At 54.2% G+C, this 22286-nt stretch overlaps 1 protein-coding gene across 5 annotated transcripts in view; it reads left to right on the top strand.

Moving 5' to 3' along the window:
* Nucleotides 1-21679, top strand: part of Dnajb6 (DnaJ heat shock protein family (Hsp40) member B6) — a 57699-nt gene extending 36020 nt beyond the window's left edge. For 2 of the 5 annotated variants that reach the window (XM_069997191.1, XM_069997192.1), the window contains exons 6-9: nucleotides 1538-1669; nucleotides 4325-4469; nucleotides 4901-4971; nucleotides 16741-17152. In XM_069997191.1, coding sequence (XP_069853292.1) covers nucleotides 1538-1669; nucleotides 4325-4469; nucleotides 4901-4971; nucleotides 16741-17027 — 635 coding nt within the window. In that variant the 3' untranslated portion in view covers nucleotides 17028-17152. Of the gene's footprint in view, nucleotides 1-1537; nucleotides 1670-4324; nucleotides 4470-4900; nucleotides 4972-16740; nucleotides 17153-20461 lie in introns of those variants that run through there. The other 3 variants (XM_069997194.1, XM_069997193.1, XM_069997196.1) reach the window with 3 other exon arrangements.
* Nucleotides 21680-22286: the final 607 nt, after the last annotated feature.

The following is a 22286-nucleotide window of genomic DNA, read 5'->3' on the forward strand; positions in this document are numbered from 1 at the left end:
TCCTCTGCCTCACACAGCTGCTTTGTTGTCGTGCCCGCGCTGTGTGTGCTGTCGTCACGTCCTGGATCCAGGCATAGCCGTCCCCTGGCGTGGCTGTCTTTCTTGCCTTGCCTCTGGCGCAGTGACTTGCTGTAATATACGGACTTGTTATTCTTGTGTCCTCACTGCTCTTTTTTCTCCTGTATGTCCCAATGTAAGCATGATTTCTACATTTATTCCTTAACAGTTTTCTCATTTTCCTGAAAAAAAAAAAAAAACACTAATTATAAAGAACCCAGATAAAATTTTAAAAACCTAGTATGTTGTGTGTGTGTGTGTGTGTGTGTGTGTGTGTGTGTGTGTGTGTGTGTGTGTGTGTGTGTGTGTGTGTGTGTGTGTGTGTGTGTGTGTAATGGCACTTAAACTCTGGGCCTGGACACTCTTCCTCAGCTCTTCAGCTCAAGGTGAGCGCTCTACCACATCGAGCCACTGCTTCACAGGCTTCACACTGGTTTACTGGTGGTTAATTGGAGATAAGAGTCTCAAGGACTTCCCTACTATGACTGGCTTGAACCTTGATCCTTAGACCCTGGCTTCCTGGGTAATTAGAGGTGTGAGCCACCGGTGCCTGGCAAGTTATATTTTTAGTTAGTGCTTTAGATAGATAACCACAACAAAGAGAAAACTCCCTGCTGATCTTTTTAAAATGAAGGTATGTTTAATGTAAATTCTTTGAATCATTGTTGATCTTAATTTTCAGAAGCATTTTGGTGTTAAGGAAAATGTAATACCTACTTTTGTCTATCAATACTTCTGTAAGTACAGTGTATGTTGGTCAGTTATTGTTTAGATTTGACTTCAACTGTTTTTGTTTTTTTTTTTAAGGAATCAAAAGTTAGAAAATTAGGGTTTCCTGGACATCTTGGTAAAGTAGACCAGCTGATTGCATCTGCTTTGCTCTGTATCCTCTGTTTACATTAAGAAGGGGCTGGGAAGGTGGCTCAGTGGTAGAGCGCTTGCCTTGCATGCCTGAGGCCCTGGGTTCAATTCTTCAGCACCACATAAGCAAAAAGAAAAAAAGCTGGAAGTGGCGCTGTGGCTCAAGTGGTAGAGCGCTAGCCTTGAGCTGAAGAGCTGAGGGACAGCGCCCAGGTCCAGAGTTCAGGCCCCACAACTGGACCCCCCCCCCAAAAAAAAAAAAAAAAAAGAAAAATTCATGTTCTGGTTTAAACATGCTCTGGAGAAGCAGCTTGAATGCCTACGTATACAACTGCATTGGCCAAGAGTTGCGGCAGTCCTCCAGTGGACACGGACCCTGAGCGCTGCGCGCGCCTGCGTGCGTGCATGTGCGTGCATGATGTAAGGCTGTTTTCATCAGTCTTAGTCAGCAGTGCAGCTGGTGTTGCAGTTCTCAGTGAGGGGTCTAGATCTGTTCCTTTAACTTCTTGCTGGATGTTTTCCAAGGAAATGACATGGAAGGAGGCACTGGCTGATTCCCTCTCCCAGGCAAAAACATATGAATGAAACTTTCATAGCACCCATCTCTGTTTGTTTCTAGAAGACCCATTTGATGACTTTTTTGGGAACCGAAGGGGTCCTCGAGGAAGCAGAAACCGAGGTGCAGGCTCCTTTTTCTCTGCCTTCAGTGGATTTCCATCATTTGGAGGGGGATTTCCTTCATTTGATGCAGGTATTTAATAGCTTAGATTTGATCTTTCTCATTCAAACAGAAATTGGTGCTTATGTCAGGACCACCCTTAGAGTGGGTATAGGTTGAAGTGTCTGCATTTCTTTTGTCAGAAGAGCTTTGTGAACATGTTAGGTCAGTGATTAATGAATGATTTACTGCATTTACTTCCCATTTCCCCCAAGAATGGTAGCTTACTTCACTCTAGCCAGGTGTTGGTGGGTCATGTCCGTAATCCTAACTACGCAGGAGTCTTGAGCTGAGATTTGAGGATCACAACCAGCCTGAGCAGGAAGGTGTCTCCCATTGTCAGTCCCTTAGCTTGAACTCAGGGCCTGATGGCTAGCACTCTACTATTTGGAGCCACAGTGCCACTTCGGTCTTCTGCTGTTTAATTGGAGAGATAGGTGTTCCTGCCCAGGCTGACTTTGAACTGTGTTCCTCAGTTCTTAGTCTCCTGTGTGGTTTAGGATTACATGCATGACCTACTGTTCCCAGATTATCTGCCAGACGCATCTCCAATTAACCACCAAAATGACAGACATGGAGCTGTGGCTTAAGTGGTGCTAACCTTGAGCCAAAAAAAGCTCCGGGACAGTGCCCAGGCCCTGAGTTCAAGCCCTGGATTGGCACCAAAAACAAAAAATACCTTAGGAAATTCAGACAGTAAGTAATGATATATTAAATGAAATTGATGGGAGATACTAGACTTTGTCAGTTCCTTTTGGACCACATCTCTAGCCTTGCTTTTTGCTGGCTATTTTAGAGATGGAGTCTCATGCATATTTTTTTCTGGGCAGGTTTGAACTACAATCCTCTGCATTTTGGGCTTGATGAGCAGCTAGGACTATGGGGCTACCAGCACTTGGCTCTAATTTTAAGTTGTTTCATGCTTTCTCGGTTTGTTTGCTTATAGTTGACACTCTACCATTTGAGCCATGTCCCCCACCCTGTTTCTTTGCTGGCTAATGGGAGATAGAATCAAGGGCTTTTATGCCCACTGGCCTCTGATCCATGAGCTTCAAGTTCTCATTCTTGTGAGTTGCTAAGATTGTAGGCATGAGCCTCTGACGCCCAGTTGTAATGAAAGTTTTAGTTAAGAGGGATGGAGTATTTTTCTGGTTAGTATGTGCAGAATAAGCCACTTGCTAGCACCTCACCAAATCTGTGCTAGCAGGAGCTTCCCACCTCTGGCGTCAGACAAAAGGACACACTCAGTAGCTCCCCTGGTGTCTTGGTTGTATGGAATTGGATCGTGGGTCCACACATAGCTTGGGTGTATGCGCCCCTGAAGTTCTCAGCCAGGAGCAGTTCTCACAGGCAAGGTTGAGCTTACTCTGCAAACTGGCATGTGCACATATCATGGCATATTGATGCTGGAACTGATTTTAAGCCTTGGTGGCTATGATTGGGGTGTTGGCAATTGTCTCCCTTTAAGTCTTGTGCCAGATTGTTTTTGTCTAGTTAAGTAGTAGTACACTGGTCCTTTTCCAGCAGATGGGCGTGCTCAAGACCATGTAATAGGCCAAGCACATGCCAGGAAAGGTGCCAAGACTCTGACCAAACTTTCAGGAGGCACTGGTGCTTCATGCCCGTAATTGTTAGCTACTTGGGACCAGAGGATCTGGAAGATCAGAGTTCAGAGCCAACCAGGGCAGAAAAGTCCTCAAGATTCCATCTGTGATTAGCCAGGGAGATGCCAGACTGGAGTGTGACTCAAGTGGTATAGTGCCAGCCAAGCAAGCGAGCAAGCCAAGTCAGAGCAGGAAGTCTTACAAACCCCTGTCCCATGTGTGTCGCAACAGTACTAGCACGTAACAGATGTGTGGCGGTCTACACATGAAAGCCCTGGAGAGGCCACAGGATTGAGAGTTCAGCCCCACCTGCTCTGCAGAGAGACAGTCAGGCGCCTCCCAGAGCACGCGGGTCTCAGGCTCACACTGTCTTGTGTGGCAAGTAGTCCAAAGGGAGATGGACTGGAACTGTGAAAGAAACACAGTGTGTTACAAATTGTACTGATTTCTAACTTTTTAGGGAGACTATAAAATTAAACGTGTGGCTCACGTTTTATTAAAGCAGCACAATCCGAGACAGGTCAAACAATGTTCAGGAGTATGTGTTGTTTTAGTGTGACCATTTCAGAAATAGTAAAGAATTAGGCTCTTTTATCAAACCAATCTCCCTATCTATGAGCGGTTTTGCTTTAGGTTTTGTGTATCCAGGGTAATAGCTTCATAATTGAGGACTATGCTTTCGGGGGGTGGGTAATTAATTGCAGTATTCTGAAATTTCTGAATAGCTCAGCCTTTTGTTTCCTGTGGTGCCACTGCAGCACGGGCCAGTTAGTTAGATGCATGTTTCTGTGGGGAAGTTGCTGTAGGTGTACCACACAAAGATGCTCTCCAGTACCAACTAGACGGTCCAGGGCGGGGCGTATCTTTGGCATGTTGGAATGCCAATGAGGCCCTGCAGTGCAAACATCTGGTCTTTGTGCTTAAGGGTGAGCGTCCAGAGGTAACCGACCCATTCTTTGGCTCCCCTGCAGTTCCCCTGAGGTACTGTGCCTATGTGGCTTATTGACGGCAGACAGATTACAAGTACTTCGTGCAGTCATGCTTGACCAGGTATCTTAAGATGATCTCTTGTGTTTCCCTGCAGGATTTACTTCATTTGGGTCACTGGGTCATGGAGGCCTCACTTCCTCCTTCTCCTCCACGTCATTTGGCGGTGGTGGGATGGGCAACTTCAAGTCCATATCAACTTCCACTAAGATAGTTAACGGCAGGAAAATAACTACAAAGAGGTGAGTACAGTACAGTGGCTTTTGTGTATTTTCAGGAAATCAGCATAATAGCAAAAAACTTCTATGCGCCCTCGAGCTGAAGTATAATTGTAAATTACTAGAGCCTTTGCTTTTTAATTTATGCAGCAACTTACTTATTAGAAATCGTTATTTTGAGCAATAGTTTTAATAGGTAATTGAGGGTAAAACGTTTTCCACAGTACTGTTGGAATGGTGAAATGGAAGATTGTTACTAGTGAAATTCTCCCTTTTTCTATTCCTGTTTCTTTTCCCTTCCTTCTCTTCTGGTCTTCCTTCCCCTTCCCTTCTTCCCTTCTTCCCTCCTTGTATGTGGGAGGAAACTACAGCCTTGACATCCTTCCTAGGCAGTCTTTCTACCATTGCACTACACTCCAGCTTAAAAAGGGTTTCAAATGAATTCTGTCTTGCAGAATTGTTGAGAATGGTCAGGAAAGAGTAGAAGTTGAAGAAGACGGCCAGCTAAAGTCCTTGACAATAAATGGTAAGGAGCAGCTGCTACGCTTGGATAACAAGTAACTCAGCGCACGCATTTAACAGGAGTGTTAAACCATAACAAGCACCATTTGAGGATTAACAGGAACATTTTTTTGAAGATTTCAAACGAACTCGACTTTCAGTATAACTGTACCTAATCTAAAGTATTTATAAGCAGCTCATCGGAGCCTCTATTTGTCATAGACTTTTGAGTTTATTGTTGGGACCACACAATAGGACCATTTTTTTTTTGTCTTTAAAATTGTTGTAATCTCTGTATGCACTTTGCTTTTTATTAAGCGTAATGCAAGGTGAGGCCCGTGACTCTTGCGTAGCCCTAGGACAAGATTGTACTCTTAACACCAGCATGGACCTGCTTTCGTTGTGTTTGAAATGTGAGCCACGTAGTTCAGCCTGCTGTGAAGTTGACATTGCCAGGATGAATCTTCTACCGAAACAATTCCAGTTTCTTATTTTCAGTAATGAAAGACTTAATACATTAATGGTAATACATTTCTGGTTTATTATAAATTAAGGATGTTTTCTAGTTGTGCATGAATGCTGGCAACTTAGTACGTTTTGACAACTGTTTAAATAATGTAATGTTAAGCTTAGGTTAAAAATAAGTTGGTAAACTGGGTCTTTGTCATTGCTTTAAAAAAAGAAAATAAATGCGACTGTGTTTGGTGCATTCTTTCCTGAGTGGGTGTCGTCGGCCTTCTTGTGTCTGTGTGGTTTTGTGCCTGGGTTCTCGTGTCACACCAATAGCACGTCCTTCTGTATTGAGGTGGATGCTGAGTGAAGCTACGTGTAGACCTGCTCAGCGTATTTGGAGAGTAATGAGTTAGCAAATTACGGGGCATTTTAGTGTTCTGTTGCTGTGGGGAGGGGAGAAACAGTGCCACAAATTTAGTCTCTTTCGGATGTTGTAGTTTCCTGAGGAATGGATGTGAAATCACCTGACCTAGTCATGAAATGATGGAGTAAGCAACAAAAAAAAGTTGATTTTGTCTCTGTAACCCTTGTCGTTGTTGTCATTGCCTACTACTATTCCAGCTTACTTTATTCCACAGAGTAATTCTTTGGGATTTTCCAAACCCCACCCACAAATCGTTTAGGAAACGAACAGCTCTTCGCTGATGTAGGTGTGAAGCTGGCAGAGCATTTAAGGACTCTGGTGAACTATTCCCGAGAAAACGTTTTTTTTTGTGTTTTTGTTTTTGGTTGGTCTTGGGGCTTGAACTTGGCCTGAGGGCAGTCCCTGACATTTTTCACACAAGGCTAGCGTCTAACACTTTGAGCCACAGCACCACTTCTAGTTTTCTGGTGGTTAATTGGAGATAAGAGACTTTCCTTCCCTGGGCTGGCTTTGAACTGCAGTCCTCAGATCTCAGCCTCCTGAGTAGCTGGGATTACAGGCATGCCACCAGCGCTCATCTTGTAAAAGACTTTTTAAAGAAAACTCATAGGATCTTTAGAAAGAAAGCACAGCACACACCAACTGAAGCAGTTGAAGAACAGTTGGACTAAGGACAGCAGTGAATGAATGCTGTGTCAGTGCTAGGAGTGGTGTGCCTTGCAGCCCCTGCTTTGGATGAGGTAGGTATGCAGTCCATCTGTTCTACACCTGCTCCACCCCTAGAGCTTTCTCGTCGGAAGGCCTACTTGTGGTCATGCCACCAGCATCAATGGCTTCCATTCAAGTAGACACCCGAGACTCTTGGATGTAAGTTTTTTGTGGATAGGGATATCTCACGTGATCTATGGGGAAAGGCACGTGGGAGTCTTGTCTCTTCCAAACGTGTTGACATGAACCAGCAGTTTGCTACACACTTGTTTGAATGCTTGGGGTAGATCTCTTTTGCTTTACTTGATACTGGAAGACCCAGAAGGTGTCTGACTGTGTGGGCTGAGCCCATTGTAAGAAAAGATCCTGCACACAGCCCTGTGATTTGCATTTGAGAAAATGACCTTCATCCTGCTTTCCCACTAATGTGAGTTATTAATTGAACACCAGGTAACTTGTTAAATCTGCTCGGTTGAAGTGTGAAGCACTCAAGTGTATGCCATGAGAATTTGGCCCAGCGTTTATGAATGTAGCCTTGGTTAGGAATGAAATTGTTTTTGTTGAGGATACTACTACCCAAGCAAGTGACTTGGGCCAATAGCATTTCTCTTAAATGACTTTTTAGTTTGTTGCTGCAGTTTCTTTTCTTTTGGCCAGTCTTGAGGCTTGAACTCAGTCTTGAGACTTGAACTGTCTCTGAGCAGCCTTTCTCAAGGCGAGCACTCTACTACTTGAGCCACACAGCACTTTTAGCACTTTCTGTGCATGTGGTACTGAGGACTTGAACCCAGGGCTTCATGTACCCAGGGCTTCATGTATACTAGGCCACTAAGTCACCTTCTCACCCCGAATCACAGGTTTTGTGTATTTAGGAATCCCTTTGCTTTTGTGTAGGAAAGGCCCCTTGGTGTCATGTCTGTTGCATATGAGAATGAGACTGCGGTGGCGGCTTCTGCCTGCCTCACCCAGATGCTGGGCTACTGCCTCCATTGGGAGCTGGCCGCTCTTGATTTGTGCACAGTGGCCTTGCAGGTCAGGTCCTCTGAAGTCTGTCCGCTTTGCTGCTTCTCCATGGCGTATATACATCCTCCAGTTTGACTCAGCTCTCTGAGATGGACAACTCCCCACAGTCCCTTGCAAATCGCAAGTCATAGTTTGTGGTTTTTGTGGGCTCAGTCTCACGGTGCGAGAGTGATCAGTGGCTTTGGTCATGGCTCTCTTCCAGGCTGACTTCAGTAGTTGTTGGAATTAGTCTAAGCACTGCCTGACATCCAGTTCACAGACCATGCCTATTCTTTGTAATTTCAGATTTTCCCCGAGGGTAGTTCTGGGATAATGGTCTTGCAGCCATTTAAATCTCTTGTCTAGAAAAGCTTTAAAATTCCTGCACAGTCTTGTCTGAATTCTTACTAGCTATTGCTATTGTCTTTGTAGAGAATACTGATCTTTATCTTTACATACTGTAAACCCGTGGAATCTGGGTGAAGAAATGAGCAAAATGCGCAGGATGCAGAGATCAGTGCTGTAAAATACTCAGATCGTGTACTCTGCAGAGAGTCAGAATGCTCATCACTTGGAACCTCTACTTCCATGAAAACTACTGCTGTACATACTAATACTTCTCACAGTATCAGCTGGCAAGGCGGGCAGGCTGCCACTTAAGCCAAAACTTGAGTGCAACAAAATGAGATCTTAGTTCATGTTGTATCTGGATTCATTTTTCCTGTAGCACAGCCTGACTGGTGGTAAAGACAGGAAGCGTATTGTCATCAACTCGCAGCGTTTTTGTGTGGCCACTTTAGGTAAGCACATTGTGTCCCGTCACACACACACACTCTCTCTCTCTCTCTCTCTCTCTCTTTCTCTCTCTCTCTCTCTCTCTCTCTCTCTCTCCCCCTCTCTCCCTCCCTCCCTCCCTCCCTCCCTCCCCCTCCCCCCCTTTTTTTTTTTTGGTCAGCCATGGGGCCTGAACTCTGGGCCTGGGCACTGTCCCTCAGCTCTTCAGCTCAAGGCGAGCGCTCTAGCACTGGAGCCACAGCGCCACTTCCAGTTTTCTGGTGGTTCATTGCAGATAAGAGTCTCACGGCCTTTGCTGCCTGGGCTGGCTTTGAACCATGATCCTCAGAACTCAGCCTCCAAAGTAACTAAGATTACAGGAGTGAGCCACAGGCGCCTTACTTTTTGGCCACCATTCACATTATAAAAAATGAAGACAAACAGCGTAGGTGTGCTCCGGGTGGACCTATGTGCTGTCCCGTAGCTACTGTGCTCAAGGTTGGTGCTCTGTTGCTTGAACCATACTCCACCTCCGGGTCTTGGGTGGCTAGTTGGAGTTTTGAGGCACAGGCAGGAAAAGTTGCAGCTTCAAACTATAATGCTTAGATCTTCGGCTTCTGAACAGTGGTGCTCACAGCTGTGAACCACCTGAGCCAGCCGAGGGGAATTCGAAATGTGATTGGCAGCTCACCAGCTGAGCTGCACAGTGTGTGCGAACTTGCAGTTTGGGGTTTTTGATTTTTTAAAAATTCTTACTGCATTTGGTCAGAAGTGCGTGTGATGAATTGGTGAGCAGAGTGGACTTACTGTGTAATCAGAACTGTGCTCAGGGAGCCAGAGGTAGCATTTGGCTTTTATCACCTCTTAGTGGTTATGAAATTATCCATTAGCCTGTTGGGTTATGAGAGGAAGAAGGTGCTGATGTTAGTGTGTATGCTTTGGTATGCTGTGGTCAGGAGCTGAGTTGAAGACTTGGTGAGCAGCTAGGTAGGGTTACAGGTGTGCGAGCGGGGCTTGTAATTTAATTTGTGGGCTGTGAAGGCTGTGGATGTGTGCAAGAGTACTTATGCTAGTGTGTGAGGTCCTGGGTTCCATTCCCAGCCCGGGATACAAAGCTCAAGGAGCAGCCTCCGGGGCTTCAGACCACCGCCCTGGGCCCACCCCCACCTCTCACCCCCGAGGCTCCTCCGGGTGAGAGTACGCTTGCGCTGGCGGGTGTGTCTCCAGTGCCCAGTCACCTCTGGGAGCGCTGCCCTGTGTCCCCTCCGGAGCCCTGCCCTCTGGCGGACTTGTGCTGGGGCCAGGGCCTGGCTGGAAGTGGCTGCTGCAGGGTGTGTGCTCGGATTTGCTGGAGTTTCTAGGCAGCACTGTCCCACAGTCACGAACAACATTTGGCCTGACTCACTCCAGCAGTTGGTGTTTTCAAGACGCCATGGAGTGTCTATTCCGGGAAGCCCCTGCGGAGAGTCCCGCACAGCTGTCTGGCCTGTGTGTGGACAGGCGTGACTCCTGTAGGGCTTCAGAGGGCCTTTGGCCGTTGGTGCCCCTGCCTCCTTGTAGGATGAAGGGTGGGTTTGTTATGCATGGCCCCGGCAATCTGTTGCAGGTGCTGAGAGCTCTGTATCTGCTTCCAAAAGCCTATTGATGAGTCATTGCGCCCGCGCCCGCAGTGCTCTTGACTTGATTTCCCTCCACCTCCACCTCCACCGTGTTTCCACCTCCTCTCTCATCGATACAGGTTCGGTTGCAGCACTCCTCCATCAGGACTCTGGTTTTTTTACCTTGTTTCCCTATTTTGGCAGCTGCCATCTTTTCTGCACCTCGGCCCCTGTTTTCTACATCTGTCCAGCATGTTGGGGACAAATAGCGCTTATTCTTGTTTGTATCTGCTCTACCACTGAGCTGAAGACAAGAGCAAGTCTTGGTGTCCCCAAGCTTGGCACATGCCCAGCACCCACTGTTTGAGTCTGTGTCTTCTAATGGGCCAGCAGGCACTTTGGGGGTGCTTGTGTAATTCCATAAGGAAGGCATTGCTTGTGATTTAAGTAAGTGGTACTCCCCCCACCACACCCCACCACACCCCCCAAAAAAACAGCAACAGCACCAGAGACTTGTGCATGGTGCCCCGCTGGAGGAGGGGTTGCCTTAGTCTACTGTGCCTGTGCATGCACTGGACTATTGCCAGTGACCCAGCCCTCAGGTGCTGCCGGGCTCCCGACTGGCTCGTTGTTGTAGTCTTTGGGTGACCGGAGACATGGGCAGATTTCCTTTTGTCCCCTTGATATATTGCTTCATCAAGTGGAAAATAAACGTGAACTTCTGTAATCAAGCTACATTTCATTAACTTGTGAGTGTGTGTACGTGTAAAACTTGGTCTGGGCACCGTCCCCTGAGCCTTTTTGGTCCAAGGCTGCCGCTGTAGGATTTGAGCCATTTCTACTTTTGGCAGTTAATTGGAGATAGGAGTCTGGCTGTGAGTCAGATTGCAGTCCTCAGTGTTACAAGTGTGTGCTACCAGCATCCAGCCCAGTGATTTGTAACTTTGGTTGTTTTGGGCTGGTCTCAAGGCTTGAACTTGGGGGATAGGCACTGTCCTTGATCTTTTTGGTCAAGGCTAATACTCTACCACTTGGAGCCACAGCTTCATTTCTGGCCTTTTTTTTTGGCCAGTCCCAGGTCTTGGGCTCAGGGCTTGGGTGTTGTCCCTGAGTCTTTTTGTGCTCAAGACTAGGGTTCTTTACCACTTCGAGCCATACCTGCAACCTGTGGTTTTCTGGTAGTTAATTGGAGATAAGGCTCTTATGGACTTTTCTTTCTGTCCAGGCTGGCTTTGAACCACAATCCTCAGATCTCTGCTTCCTGAATAGTTAGGATTACAGGTGTGAGCCACTGCTGCCTGGCTCATTTGGTTTTGAGTAGTGTGGGCAGTACTCAGGTTAAAGTCTGTTTGGGTGTGATAGTGAGCTTGCTTCTCGAGAATTTTGTCTTTTTTTTTTTTTTGTCGGTCATGGGGCTTGAACTCTGGGCCTGGGCGCTGTCCCTCAGCTCTTCAGCTCAAGGCAAGCGCTCTACCACTTGAGCTACAGCGCCACTTCCGGTTTTCTAGTGGTTTATTGGAGATAGGAGTCTCACGGTCTTTCCTGCCCGGGCTGGCTTTGAACCGCAATCCTCAGATCTCAGCCTCCTGAGTAGCTAGGATTACAGGCGTGAGCCACCAGCGCCCGGCGTGTCTTTTCTTTTTTGGTGCTGGGATTGAACACTTCTCCCCTGAGCCACCTCCCTGCCCTGTTGAGGATTTTGTTGTTGGGTGGGTGGGTGCTGTGCTGAACGTTCCTGGCGGTGTTTGCAGGGGCCATGCCGAGGCCCGCGCGTGTAAAGGGGCAGCGGCGGTGGGGTCAGCGCTGGCTGGCCGCCTTCCCAGCCTGGTGGTGGTGGGCTGGGTGAGAGCGAGTTCCACATGGTTTTGTTTGCCGGGTGTGTCCTCGGGTTGGCTGTCGGTGTCTAAGGAAAAGTGGGAATGTCTGGGCTGGGTAATGCCATCCTGGGGCCATTTACATGTGCTGTTACCTGGCACTTCGTGTACTTTGGTTCTAGGTCTTGAGTCAGGACCTAGACAGTGTCCCTGAGCTTTTTTGCTCAAGGTTCTACTACTTGAGTCCCAGCTCTGCGTCCAGCCTTGTGGTAGCTCATTAGGTACGGGTCTCATGGACTTCCCTGCCAACGCTTGCGCAGGCTGCCCCCCAGCCTCCAGCCTCAGCTCCGGAGTGCTAGGCCACACCGTGCTTTTGTTTCTTGCCCTTCCCAGTGATGGCAGCGTCTGCTGGCTGCAGGTGCCGGGGCGTGGGTGGAGAGTGTGCGTGCAGGTGTTGGCAAGGCCAAAGCAGGCTGAAGAAGGTTCCAGTCCTGACCTGCTTCGCTGAATGGGAGCGTGACAAGGGGAGGTGTGGGGGCACAGGGGTTTCTGGAAGAGGTTGGGCCACTTTGCTCTCTGCCAGCTTCAGCCCATACAAGTACGAGAGATGCACTAGCTCCAGTGAAGTGCTCACGTTGAGGTAAAAAGCACAGGGACAGCCCATGGCCTGGAGGATAGCCCAGGACTGGCATCAAAGGGCGTGGGGGAGGGCAGGCCAGGTGTGACCCTGGCTTGTAGGAGTGGAAAGGTGTGCTAACTTCTTGTTATTAATTACTTAAGTAAAGTTAGGGTGGTATAGAGGGGTTACCAGTTCATAAGTCAGGTAATGAATGCAGTTTGTTTGTTTTTGGAGAGGGGGTCAGTCGTGGGCCTTGAACTCTGGGCCTGGGCACTGTCGCACAGCTCTTTAGCACAGGGCCAGTGCTCTACCACTAGGGCCGTAGCGGTCACTTCTGGTTTTCTGGTTGTTCATTGGAGATAAGGGTCTTGGATTTTCCTGCCTGGGCTGGCTTTGAACTGTGTTCCTCAGATCTCAGCCTCCTGAGTAGGATTACAGGTGTGAGCCACTGGTGCCTGGCTTCAATATATATATTTTAAATGTTAGAGGAGTTAGACCTTTGGGTTCTTCCCCTAAGAGTATCCTCCTTTAGTCTGTTTGGGTATGAATGCCAGAGTCCTGTGTAGCTTGTTATGTCAGATCTAGCGTCCACATAGGGGTGAAAAGGTACACCATTTGTCTCTCTGAACTTGGCTTGCCTCATTTAACATTATTTGTTCTAGGCTCATCTATTTCCCTGCAAATGATACAAATGGATGAGTAAAATTCCATTGTGTATATGTACCACATTTTCTTGATTACGCATCCATTGTAGGGCATCTGGTGAATTTCCATAACTTGGTTGTTATGAATTGGTCAGCAGTGAATATCGGTATGTGAGTGTCTATGCTATATCCTGAGTTGCGATGATCCAGGTAGATGCCCAAGAGGGATATGGATGGGTCACAGGGAGTTCCATGTTTAGTTGATTAATTGTGTGTGTGTGTGTGTGTATGTGTATGTGTGTGTGTTTGTTTGTGTCATGGGGCTGGAACTTGGCCTGGGCACTGTCCTTGAGCTTTTTTGCTCAAGGGTAGAGCTTTGAGTCACAGGGTCACTTTTGATTTTCTGGTAATGATACTCTTGGACTTTCCTGCCTGGGCTGGCTTTGGAACTTGATCTTCAGATCTCAGCCTCCTGGATAGCTATGATTATAGGCGGGAGCTACTGGTGCCCAGCCAGGGCGTAGCTTCTTCATCTCCTTTGTCAGAAGTATTGCTGGCAAAGATCTTCTTGGCTGTTCAAGTTTTGTAACTATGTTCTTGACTGTAAAACTTATTGCCTATTTTGAGGTAAGACTAAGCCATGGTTAGGACTTCCAGGGTTGCTGTGGGCGAAGCTGGCGCCCAGTGCACACTCACACAGCAGGCAGCTTGCTCCAAGCCCAGCATGCGCGCGTGCGCACGTACACACACGCACGCACACACACACGCACACACACACACAGTGGGCAGCTTGCTCCAAGCTGACGCCCAGCATGCATGCACGCGTGCACACGCGTGCACACACACACACACACACACACACAGTGGGCAGCTTGCTCCAAGCTGGCGCCCAGCATGCATGCACACGTGCACACGCGCACACACGCACACACAATGGGCAGCTTGCTCCAGTGGGCAGCTTGCTCCAAGCTGACGCCCAGCATGCATGCACGCGTGCACACACACACACACACACACAGACACACACACAGTGGGCAGCTTGCTCCAAGCTGACGCCCAGCATGCATGCGCGTGCGCACACACAGTGGGCAGCCTGCTCAGTGCATCCTCACAGGTCACGGCAAACGCTTTGCTGTCCCTCGGGTTTCCAGTCAGTGTCCTCCCAGGACAGTCCCGCTCTTAGGTTGTTAACCTCATCTGTCCAGGAGCCAGGCCGGCGGCACTGTGCGTTTATAGCGTGTGGCTCCTGCTGCTCTTCACAGGTGAACACTAAGATGCCACTTGATTTGACCTTGTCTCCGCAGAGTCTGGGCATTGTGGTTCATTCTTGTGGCAGGAGGTCTGAGGCCTGCCTGGACATGCCAGGCGCACTATCAGAAATTCTAAAAGAAGCGTGAGGCCTGGCTGAAGCTACAAAGCGCCGGCGTTGGCCCTGCTCCCCCTCCCCCCAGCCACCTCCAGCCTTGTCCTGGAGCTGTGCAGCCCCCTCCCTGGCAACTGAGGTCTTTTTCTTTTTCTTTTTCTTTTTCTTTTTTTTTTTTTTTTTGGTCCAGTCGTGGGGCCTGAACTCTGGGCCTGGGCGCTGTCCCTCAGCTCTTCAGCTCAAGGCTAGCGCTCTACCGGTTGAGCCACTGTGCCACTTCCGACTTTTTTCTTTTTGCTTATGTGGTGCTGAGGAATCAAACCCAGGGCCTCATGCATGCAAGGCAAGCGCTCTACCACTGAGCCACCTTCCCAGCCCCACGTGGTCTAAATTCTATGTGTGTGTGAGGAAAGATCAGCTCATGCTAGTGTTGGGGCTTGAGCTCAGGGCCTGGCTGATGTCTCTTAGCATTTTCACTCAGTTGACAATACCATTTGAGAAAAAACACTGCCACCTCGGCACCTCTGGCGTTTTGATGGTTAGTTGGAGATCAGAGTCCCAGTTTCTTTCCTGCCTAGGCTGGCTTCAAATGATCCTCAGATCTTGGCCTCCTGAGTAGCTAGGATGACAGGTGAGAGCCGCCGGTGCTGAGGTCCATTGAGCGTCTGGGTCTCTGCCTGGAAAACCTGGCCTGGGCAGCCGGGCCATCTGTGATGAGATGCCTGCGTGTCTGCCCTCTGCGTTGGCTTTAGGGTCTTACGTTGCTCCCGCAGAGCAGCTCTGAAGACATTGGGTTCTGTCTGGATCTGGGCAGAGTGGAGGGGACGGGGGGAGGGTGCTGTGCCCGAAAGCACAGCCCTCCCCAGCCTGTGGCCTGATTGAGCTGCGAACCTGCCCCGAAACGGCACCCGCCCGGCCCGGGGTGGTGGCGATCCACCACGCGGGAGCCCTGGGAAGACCCCCCCTCGGTCATCCGGGGGCAGCTGCAGGTCCTCAGCGTGGTGGGGGGCACCCTGAGGCAGAGCGCTGTGGATGGAGCCCCGTCTCGGCCCTGGCCCACGTGTGCCCAGCCGGCCCGGGACCGCCCTCTCCTCGCCAAGGTAAGTGAGAAGGGGGGAGGCTGCCCTGTCCAGGAGGCCCGGCCCAGGGCCAGTAGTAGACTGGTGTTGTGTGAGACTGACCCTGAGGGGTGCGGAGGGCTTCCCTGCCTGCCGCCCGGGTCTCCGTGGCCGTGCGCCGAGTGGTACGGAGTTCTGGGGTGCTGTGTGATGTGGGGTGATTGCTGGCTGGGAGCCTGTGATGGTCTTGGCAGCGTGGGGGCTCTGCGCGTCTCCTCGGGGCTCGCAGAAAACCTCGCTTTCTGTCACAGACCCTAGTGGGCGGCGCTGACACCCATGTGGCCCTCGGTGTGTAGAGGTGCTGTGTGTGTGGTTGCTGGGTGTCCCGCCCCCCATGTGGCCCTCGGTGTGTAGAGGTGCTGTGTGCACAGTTGCTGGGTGTCCCCGCCCCCCCCCCCCCCGCCTGTGGCCCTCGGTGTGTAGAGGTGCTGTGTACACAGTTGCTGGGTGGCCCCGCCCCGCCCCCCCCCGTGGCCCTCGGTGTGTAGAGGTGCTGTGTGCGCGGTTGCTGGGTGTCCCCACCCCTGCCCCCCCTCCCCCCCCGCCTGTGGCCCTCGGTGTGTAGAGGTGCTGTGTGCACAGTTGCTGGGTGCCCCCGCCCCCCCCCGCCTGTGGCCCTCGGTGTGTAGAGGTGCTGTGTGCACAGTTGCTGGGTGTCCCCGCCCCGCCCCCCCCCCCCGTGGCCCTCGGTGTGTAGAGGTGCTGTGTGCACAGTTGCTGGGTGTCCCCGCCCCCCCCCCCCGTGGCCCTCGGTGTGTAGAGGTGCTGTGTGCACAGTTGCTGGGTGTCCCCGCCCCTGCCACCCTCCCCCCCCCCCCCCCCCCCCCGTGGCCCTCGGTGTGTAGAGGTGCTGTGTGCGCGGTTGCTGTGGTGGCTTGTGTGTGTGGGGGGGTCCGGCCCGGGTCACAGGGCCACGCTGGCGCCCACCGCAGCACAGTGGCGTTGTCATCGTGCCCGGGAAGTGTGGCCCCTTGGGCATGCGCGGTGCCCCCTGCACTGCTCCCCCGGTGTCGCCGAAGGGCTGGCATTGGTGGTGGGACAGGACCGTGCGGGGCTGTGCACTTCCAGCCTCCGTCTCCAGGCCTGAGGACAAAGTTGGCTGTCCAGTGTCTTCTTGCGAGATGGCGTGTTGGGGCTGAGGACGGCCCTCTTGTCCCGGTGTGGCCGCGGGCCACTAGCGCGTGGGACCGAGCGGTGCCTCCTGCCGTCTCCAGACGGTGCCCCTCCCTGTCCGAGCCGGCTCGGCGGCGCTCACGGCTGTCCCGGTGTGCTTTCAGGTGTGGCGGACGCCGAGGCCCTCGCCGAGGAATGCCTGCGCAGAGGCCAGCACTCGCTGCCCGCCACGTCCACCGCCACCGCCCGCCTGCCCCGGCCGGGCCGCGCCGGCCCCGGGGCCAGGATCACGCCTCACCCCGGCCTGGAGGACAGCGAGGACCGAGACAACCCCATGACCTCAGCAGGTGTGCAGGAGGGCGCTGGTGTGGTGGAACCCCAGAGCGAGCCGCCCCCAGACCCCGAGCGGCCCGAAGACAAGTCCGGCCTGTGCTGCTGTGTTCTGACCTGAGCACGCGTGGGCAGCCGGGGAGCGGGGGTGCTCGCGCCCCGGCCCCGGCCCCACACGGCTCCGTGGGAGGCCTGGCCGTGGCGGCTCAAAGCCAACCCCACGATTAAAACGGGGTCCCAGCGCTTGTGACGCGTGTGCAGTGTGTTGTGTGAGCTAGGATGAGAGCTCCCGGCCTTGCGCCAGCCACGTGAGCCCTGAGGCTCCCGGGACTTGGAACTTAGAGACTGCCCCGCCTCACCTTAGACACGGGGCCCGCCCTGTCCCTCCCCCTGCCCTCCCCCCTGCGCCCTGTCCCTCCCCCTGCCCTCCCCCCTGCGCCCTGTCCCTCCCCCTGCCCTCCCCCCTGCGCCCTGTCCCTCCCCCTGCCCTCCCCCCTGCGCCCTGTCCCTCCCCCTGCCCTCCCCCCCTGCGCCCTGTCCCTCCCCCTGCCCTCCCCCCTGCGACCTGTCCTTCCCCCTGCCCTCCCCCCTGCGCCCTGTCCCTCCCCCTGCCCTCCCCCCTGCGCCCTGTCCCTCCCCCTGCCCTCCCCCCCTGCGCCCTGTCCCTCCCCCTGCCCTCTCCCCCTGCGCCCTGTCCCTCCCCCTGCCCTCCCCCCCTGCGCCCTGTCCCTCCCCCTGCCCTCCCCCCCTGCGCCCTTCGGGTTCTCTCTGTTGCCAGCAAACGTGCGCTGAGGGGTCCCCACACCAGGCCGCACCCCGGCGTTGCATCAGGATGGCACAGGTGGCCGCGAGGCCCCCGCTGTGGACCTTGCTGTTGGAAGACAGCCCCTCTCCCCGACAGCAGAGGGCCTGGAAGAGAGGAGGACGGTGCCCAGTGCCGAGAGGGGCCTGGGCCTGCTGGCTGCCCACATGCTTTGTGGCGGTGATGGGGGAGCACTCCGCGGCTCTTGCGCCCAGGAGGATGCACCGAGCGGGACCCCAGGGCGCCCAGCTCTGCAGCTGACACCCTGACGTCTCCGTGTGGGACCTTGCCCTGCCTGGGGTCCGGCGGTGGGACCCCAGGGCGCCCAGCTCTGCAGCCGACGCCCTGACGTCCCCGTGCGGGAGCTTGCCCTGCCTGGGGTCCGGCGGTGGGACCCCAGGGCGCCCAGCTCTGCAGCCGACGCCCTGACGTCCCCGTGCGGGAGCTTGCCCTGCCTGGGGTCCGGCGGCGGGACCCCAGGGCGCCCAGCTCTGCAGCCGACGCCCTGACGTCCCCGTGTGGGACCTTGCCCTGCCTGGGGTCCGGCGGTGGGACCCCAGGGCGCCCAGCTCTGCAGCTGACACCCTGACGTCTCTGTGCGGGAGCTTGCCCTGCCCGGGGTCCGGCGGCGACGTTCTGGAAGCTGCTCTTTCCGTTCTGACTGCCCTTTTCTGGCGCCGGGCTGTGACCCGGGTAGGCGGGTGCTGATCCTGCACTTGAGCTGCGCACTCAGTCCCCGTAGGGCAGCTGGGTTCCAGAGGACTCACGTTCTTTCCTGCCCTGGGGTGGAGCATGGGCCCGGGCCGGCTGAGCATGTGTTCCAGCACCCAGCCACAGCCCTCTTCTGGGCCAGCATGCTAACCCCGCACTTCACCACCAAGCCACACCCTTGGCTGGAGGCTGTGGGGGGGGGTGTGGGTGTGGGTGTGGGATGGGCCCTTGCTTGGACCTGCCATCCTCAGATCTCGGTCTGCTGAGCACCTAGGATGGCAGGTGTGAGCCACCGGCTCGGGATTGGACACTTCCTTTGAGTGGGCAAATGGGCAGACTTGTGATTGGCAGCACACTGGGCGGCGGGTGCAGGCGTCAGATCCAGGGGCCCTGGGCGCTGCCCCTGCGACCCCTCTGCTGGTCGTGGCCCGGGCTGACCGCAGGGCCCTGCTTGTCTTTTTCCCTCACGGTTGTCACTCTCTCGGTTCGGGAAGTAAGTCTTGCTGTCCTGCCTGTGGCTGGCTCTCAGATCTGGGCCTCCTGAGGGGCTAGGCATGTGCCTCTTGTAGCTTTGTGTTGTCAGATGGTGGGGTGAGCCGAGCCTCGGCTGAGTAGGGAAAGAAGGCAGGACGGCGTCGGGAGCCTGGGCAGCAGGGAGCTCGGCACAGCCCGCCTCGGCTGCGCGGCCGCCTTTGCTGCTGGTGTTGGGAGCAGAGGGAGCCCAGTCGCCCCCCGCCCGGCCCCCCAGGCCGCTGGCGCCTGTGGAAGGCTGCAGGCCGGGCGCCCCCCGCCGCCCCGGCCAGGTCCACATGGCCCTGGAACTGGCTGTTGGTGTTTTGTTTTTGCTGGATTTGCAAGTGTTGGGCCATTTGTCTTGGAGAGAAGCGCACGGGCTGGAGGGCCTTGGGCGGGGCGAGCCTCCTGGCTGAGCATGAGGGGGGCGAGCGAGGGAGCCCTGTCCTGCCCAGGAAGCCGCGTGCGGGAGCTGCCTGTGAGGCCGGGCGCGAGGGGCCCTCCAGCGGCTGGGCTGCCGTCCCCCAGCATCGGGGTGGGCGTGCCCCCGTCTGTGCTGCGAGGTGCGGTTGCACGGAGTTTGACTTGCTGGCCTGTCCTCTTTTCTTGTGGTGCTGGGACTTGAACCCAGCCCTTGCTCCTGTGCGGCCAGTGCTCTACCCCTGAGCCACACTTCCGCCTGCCCTGCTTTCTGTTTACTGCTGTGGTGTGGATTGCTGACGGCGGGCGGTGGTGCTGCTCTGGAGCACGGCGCCGCCCGCCGCCCGCCGCCCGCCCGTGGAGGCGGCTTCTCCATCTCCTGCAGCCACAGCCCACGCTGTGCCACCCAGGGCAGAGCCCTTCCCCTGCGGCCCAGAGGGGAGGCGCCGGCCTTGGCCCGTGAGACGGCTGTGGACCTGACTAAACCCTTGATTCGTGTCCCCGAGGAAGGAGGCTGGGGCCCAAGTCTGCCAAGAATAAGCCCATCCTCTGTGGGGCCCGGTGGCCCCGGCTGGCTGACGGCGCAGCTGGAGTAGGGCCCTAGGGTTCCATGGAGGGTCGAGGGCCAGGCTTGGGTGCGGTCCCTGGGGGCTGGCGCAGCCGGATGGTAGAATGGATGCTCACTCGCCATGACAGCTCACCTTCTCACTGAGCTGTACATACGACAACTCTGACCTTGCTTTGCGGCTTCCTGTTTTGTTTTGTTTTGTTTTTTTTTGGTCAGGCGTGGGGCTTGAACTCTGGGCCTGGGCGCTGTCTCTCAGCTCTTCAGCTCAAGGCAAGCGCTCTACCACTTGAGCCACAGCGCCACTTCCGGTTTTCTGGTGGTTCATGGGAGATAACGGGCCTTCCTGTCCCGGCTGCCTCTGAACCGGGATCCCAGATCCCAGCCTGCAGTCACTAGGATGATAGGTGTGAGCCCACCAGTGCCCGGCTTGCGGCTTCCTTAAAAACAAAACAAAAAAACACGGGCAGTGTGTAGCAACCCACCGCCTCTCCTGAGGAAGCAGGTGTTGGTGTGCGGTGTTTTACAAGCTGTGTTTCCGTAGGGGTCAAAGAAGGTGGCAAGAGGAAGAAGCAGAAGCAGAAAGAGGAGTCGAAGAAGAAGAAGCCGACCAAAGGGAACCACTAGGCCGGACTTGCTGCGGTCACCAGCCCCGCCCCCGCCACCCGCGCCTGCGTGTGGCCGTGCCCGCGCCCGCAGCAGCGTCTGCTCGCTTAGTGGGCTTGTGAACGCGCGCTCACGGATCGGTAGGATCAGGGCATCGAGACAGAGGTGACAATCGCGGGTGGCCTGGCAGCTATTTGGGACACAGCCTCGACTTTGTTACTCTGCTTTTCTCCAGCACTAAATCCGTGAGCGTTTTCCTCTTGAATTGCAAGGATCTGTCTTGTTCTTTCCAGCTGAGATATCGTAGTGGTAGAAGTTCAGTAAGCCGGGCCCGACTCCACACGGCACACGCTCCTTCCCGGTGGTGGCACGGCGTTTGCAATTGGAATACGATTAGGTACCCTGTAAATTAAGAGAAACTTACACTGCCGGTACTTTTTTGCCCACAGAAATCTGACAGCGCACTGTCGGCTATCTTAGTGGCTTCACAGATAAGACCCTTCCTGTAGTTGTCATCCTCTCCAAGTCCAAATTTGACTGCAAGTCTTGCTTAATTTTTGCTAAATCTCATCTTTCTCGGATCTATAATTGTTCTTTTTTAGTAAGAAGGTTTTGCTCAGTGAATACCATCCGCAGCGTTTACAGGTCAAGCTTAGGCTGGGGAAAACCAAGCTGGTTATTGACACACATGTACCCCCCTTACACATATACATACGTGTGCAAAATAACCGGCCACCTGGCAGAAGCTTGACCTGAGTAGTTTCAGTTTGCACACAAGGGTCCTCGCGCCGTCCACCGCTGTCACCGCACCGCATGCTGCTGCGGCCTCCGCCCCCTTCCCCCGGGGCGCTGGCACCCGCGGGCTCCCCGCCTGCCCGCCCCCGCCCCCGCCCACGTGCCCCTCCCCCAGCCCCGAGGACCCGGGTCGCTCCGCCTGTCCCCCGTCCCCGGGGAAGAGGTGGCCGTGTTTGGAGTGGGGGTGTGTGGCGCGTCCCTGTGGCGGAAGGGACGGAGGCCTTGGCTGTGTACCCGGCGTGGGTGGGACGCGGGCTGGGCCCTCATGGGCCGGATTGGTATCTCATGCTTGTGGAAAATGTGACCTTCAAGGCACAGCGTGTTTTACTGCTTCCTACAAATAAAGCGTATGCACCGTTGAGCCCAGCTCTCTTGTGGTTAATTAAAGATGAAGACGGTGCCTTCCACGTCCCCGGTGAGGGAAGATGAGGGGGGACTCGGGGGCCAAGACGCATCGCAGGGGGGACGTGGAGGCTCGTGTGCGGAGGGCGTCGGCTGCCGCAGCCTGTGGGCCGCCTGGGCCGCCACCAACCGTGACAGCACCGGGTGCGTGCACGCGGGGGGAGGAGGATCGTTCCAGGCAGCCTTCCGTGTGTGTGCATGCACGCACGTGTGCTGCAGGGAGGAGGATCATTCCAGGCAGCCTTCTGGTTCTGTGTGTGTGTGCATGTGTTTGTGCGTATGTGTGTGTGTGTGTGTGTGTGTGTGCGCGCGCGCGGGTGTGTGTGTGTGTGTGCGTGTGTGCGTGCGTGTGTGTGTGTGCGCGCGCGGGCGGGTGTGTGTGTGTGTGTGCGTGCGTGTGTGTGTGTGTGTGTGTGTGCGCGCGCGGGCGGGTGTGTGTGTGTGTGTGCGTGCGTGCGTGTGTGTGTGTGTGCGCGCGGGCGGGTGTGTGTGTGTGTGCGTGCGTGTGTGCGTGTGTGTGTGTGCGCGCGGGCGGGTGTGTGTGTGTGCTGCACTGCTTCTAGTAC

The sequence above is a fragment of the Dipodomys merriami genome, unplaced genomic scaffold (genome assembly GCF_024711535.1).
Source record: "Dipodomys merriami isolate MVZ:Mamm:240054 unplaced genomic scaffold, mDipMer1.0.p SCAF_5, whole genome shotgun sequence".
Lineage (NCBI taxonomy): Eukaryota > Metazoa > Chordata > Mammalia > Rodentia > Heteromyidae > Dipodomys > Dipodomys merriami.